Here is a 3969-nt window from a genome sequence, read left to right as displayed (position 1 = left end):
GGGATGCAAGACATCCGGCCCAGGAGATTTGAAATTATTTAAGGCAGCTAGATGCTCTCTAACCATTTCCTTATTTACTCTGGACTGGCAGTTCCTCCTTCCTTCACATGCCCTGCATTCTTCAGTTTGTATACAGCTCGCCTTATGGTTAAAGACTGATGCAAAGTGACAGTTGAGTAATTCCGCTTTGTCTTCATCCCTTGTTAAGGCTTGACCGTCTTCCCCTAGCAATGAGCTTACCCCATCCCAGTTCTTCTTTTTGCTCTGAACATAGGCATAGAAACCTTTCTTGTTATTTTTAGCATCCCTCAGAAGCCTCAGCTGCATCTGCACTTTAGCCTTTCTGACACCATCCCTACAGATTCGAGCCTGCTTCTTGTACTCACCCCCAGTAATCTGACCCTCCTTCCATTTCCTGTACATTTCCCTTTTTAGTCTCAGCTCTTTAGAGAGTTCCTTGTTCAGCCACCTTGGCTTCATTACCTGTCTCCCACCTTTCTTTCTTACCGGAACAGTTTGAGATTGTGCCTTAAGTACTTCATTTTTCAGCATCACCCATCCTTCCTGTGCAGATTTCCCCCTCAGCATTTCCGGCCACGGGATCCTACCTAATATTTCTCTGAGTGTTTTTTTTAAATCAGCTTTCCTGAAGTCCAGGATACGAGTCCTACTATGTCCTGGTTTCACATCCTTCTCTATGTCAAATTCCAAGCTGACACGGTCACTATTCCCGAAGGATCCCACAACGTTCACTTCATCAACCAGTTCTTCCCTGTTAGTCAGGATTAAATCTAGGATAGCAGATCCTCTAGTTCCCACCTCCACCTTCTGAGATATTAAGTTGTCCGCAAGACTATTCAAGAATCTGCAGGATGCCCCATGTCTAGCAGAGTTAGATTTCCAGCAAATAGCTGGATAGTTGAAATCTCCCGTAACCACAACATCCTGTCTCTGTGAAAGTTTAGCAAGCTGTTGTACAAATACATCATCCAGTTCCTCCAGTTGGTTCGGAGGTCTGTAGTATACCCCCACAACAATATCCCCTTCTTTTTCCCCTCGCTCTATCCTTACCCACACACTTTCAACAGAGCCTGCCCTACTACTTCTGTCAAAAAAATGAACACTTGTGAATGAGGAGTGCTTGAATGGTGGCTAGGTTACTTGCATAGGTGCTGATTGGACCGCTTTCTGTATTCCAGCAGCAGATGTAGAGAAGACACTTGGGGAATTCCAGGGGTTCTCTTTGGAAAAAGCCATGAATGAAGCGGCTGAAGGAAACTTCAGAGATGGAGATGGACCACACAGGCAGGCGGGAAGACACTTTAAACATGTTTATTATTGTATATTTCAATGTACAGCAGGAACAAGGCCTTGAAACACTTTGCGCGTGGATGGAATTTCAAGTGCAAATCAGACCTCCTTTGGTGGGTCCTAACGGGATCTCTCTCTTTATTACCAACAGGGGATGATGGAGGAAATGAGGAGGATGAGGAACTGCATCATCTGTTGTCAGATGAAGTCAAGAATGAAGACTTATTATCAACAGGCGATGATCGGGGTAATGAGGAGGATGAGGAACTGCATCATGTGTTGTCAGATGAAGTCAAGAATGAAGACTTGAGAGGAAACTTCAGGACTCAAGGCAGACCCAAGAGGCAGAAAGGAAGCCACATTGATGAGAAGAAGGATCAACACCTTCCTTTCCAAGCAGGGGATTTCCATGAAGCAATTCACGTGGTGGAGGAAATGTACAAGTGCTTGGAGTGTGAAATGATCTTCTCAGATGAAGCCCAGTATAATGTCCATTTGCAAATGCAGAGCGGAAAGAATTCGCATCAAGGCCTGGAGTGTGGAAAGAGCTTCCTTTGCAGAGCAGAGCTCCTTAAACATCAACAGGCACATGCAGGAGGAAAACATTATACTTTCTCAGACAGTGGTGAGAGTTTCTTAGAGAAATCAGACCTTATTAAACACCAAAACATTCATTCAGAAGAGAAGCCATTTATCTGTTCAGAGAGTGGAATGACATTGTCTGATGGAAGACAGGGAAATCTACATTTCCCAAAGAACATTATAATGAAGTCATGTAAATGCCTTCAGTGTGGAAGGTACTATAAATACAGATCACAGCTCCTTGTGCACCAAAGATTCCACACAGGGGAGAAACCTTTTGAATGTTCAGAGTGTGGAAAGAGATTCACTCAGAGAAGCACTCTTCACAGGCATTTAAGAAATCACACAGGGGAGAAACCTTTTGAGTGCTCACAGTGTGGAAAGAGATACAGTGTGAGTGGTGATCTCCTACTGCATCAAAGAACCCACACAGGGGAGAAAGATTTTGAATGCTCAGAATGTGGAAAGCAATTCATTTGCAGTGCCCTTCTTCACAAGCATTTCAGAACTCACACAGGGGAGAAACCTTTTGAGTGCTCACAGTGTGGAAAGAGATACAGTGTGAGTGGTGATCTCCTACTGCATCAAAGAACCCACACAGGGGAGAAAGATTTTGAATGCTCAGAATGTGGAAAGCAATTCATTTGCAGTGCCCTTCTTCACAAGCATTTCAGAACTCACACAGGGGAGAAACCTTTTGAATGTTTGTACTGTGAAAAGAAATTCAGTCACAGAAGCCATCTTCAGAGGCATTTAAGAACTCACCTGGGACAAATCTTTTGAGTGCTCAGGGTGTGCAAAGAGATTCAATCAGAGCAGCCATCTTCACATGCATTTTAAGAAGTCACACAAGGGAGAAACCTTTTGAGTACTCAGAGCATGAAAAGTGATTAAGTATGATTGGTGATTTCCTACTGCATCAAAGGACCCACACAGAGGAGAAACATTTTGAATGCTCAGAATGTGGAAAGAGATTCAGTTGGAGTGGCCATCTTCACAAGCATTTCAGAACCCAAACAGAAAAAACCTATTGAATGCTCAGAATGTGGAATGAAGTTCAGTCAGAGGGGCCATCTTCACAGGCATTTAAGAACTCACACAAGGGAGAAACCTTTTGAGTGCTCAGAGCATGAAAAGAGATTCAGTTGGATTGACAATCATCTAAAGCATTTGAGAAGTCATACAGAGGAGAAACTCTTGAATATTCAGAGTATGAAAAGGCATTCAACTGCAGCATCAGCTTTCAATAGCATGTAAGAACCCACACCAAGGAAAAATCTTTTGAAAGCAAAGAGTGTGAGAAGAAATCTGTTCAAAGCTGTGGTCTTCAAAAGCAGCTATGAATTTACACAAGAGAGAATCCTGAATGGTTAGAGTGTGGGAAGAGATTCAGTCAGAGCGACACTCTTCCCAGTCATTTAAGAACTCACACAGGGGAGAAAGCATTTCAATGCGGATACTGTTAAAAGAAATTCGGTCAGAGCAACCATCTTTACAAGCATTTAAGAACTTACACAAGGGAGAAACTGTTTGAGTGTTCAGAGTGTGGGAAAAGATTCAGTTAGTCTGTCTATCTTCAACAGCATCAAAGAACCCACACAATGAGAAACCACGTATCTGCATAGTTTGTGACAAGAGTTTTTATCTTATTTCTTAAATATTCAGGTGTTGGAGGCTCAGAAATGCTCCTAAAATACTTATGCAAAGAAGGGCCTTTATAGTGGTTGCCCTCCTTCAGGCAGTCTGCCAAGCTAATTCTTTCTGACATCTGCAAAACAGGCAAAAAGCATATCTGTTTTCCAAATCCTGTGATGAAGTAGACAAGTAAAGGATAGCAGATAACTGTGGATAGATTTCAGGGTGTCCGTGAACTTGGATGGGGAGAAAATTACATCTTTATTTCAGCATTTCCTTCAGTTATGAATGTAGGCAACGAGGGGCATAGTGACACTGGGTAATATGGTGGTCATTTGATCCTTCAGCTCCCCTTCCCTTCCTTCTCCCAGGCCCTCTAACAAACCAAAATCTGCCATTTTCTTCCTGAAATATCGGCAAAGATAATGGTGGGAAGACTGA

The 3969-nt window shown here is 42.9% G+C and overlaps 1 protein-coding gene across 1 annotated transcript in view; it reads left to right on the top strand.

Moving 5' to 3' along the window:
- The window catches only part of LOC107106856 (oocyte zinc finger protein XlCOF6.1-like), a 4403-nt gene extending 1727 nt beyond the window's left edge, over nt 1-2676 (top strand). The window contains exon 2 of the mRNA XM_015407074.1: nt 1463-2676. Within this exon, the coding sequence (XP_015262560.1) occupies nt 1463-2676 (1214 nt within the window). The remainder of the gene's footprint in view (nt 1-1462) is intronic.
- The last annotated feature ends 1293 nt before the right edge of the window (nt 2677-3969 follow it).

Source organism: Gekko japonicus, unplaced genomic scaffold (genome assembly GCF_001447785.1).
Source record: "Gekko japonicus isolate JY-2015 unplaced genomic scaffold, Gekko_japonicus_V1.1 scaffold2363, whole genome shotgun sequence".
In the NCBI taxonomy this organism is placed as follows: domain Eukaryota; kingdom Metazoa; phylum Chordata; class Lepidosauria; order Squamata; family Gekkonidae; genus Gekko; species Gekko japonicus.
Note: the sequence above shows the minus strand (reverse complement) of the source record. Positions and strands in the feature narration are given on the sequence as shown.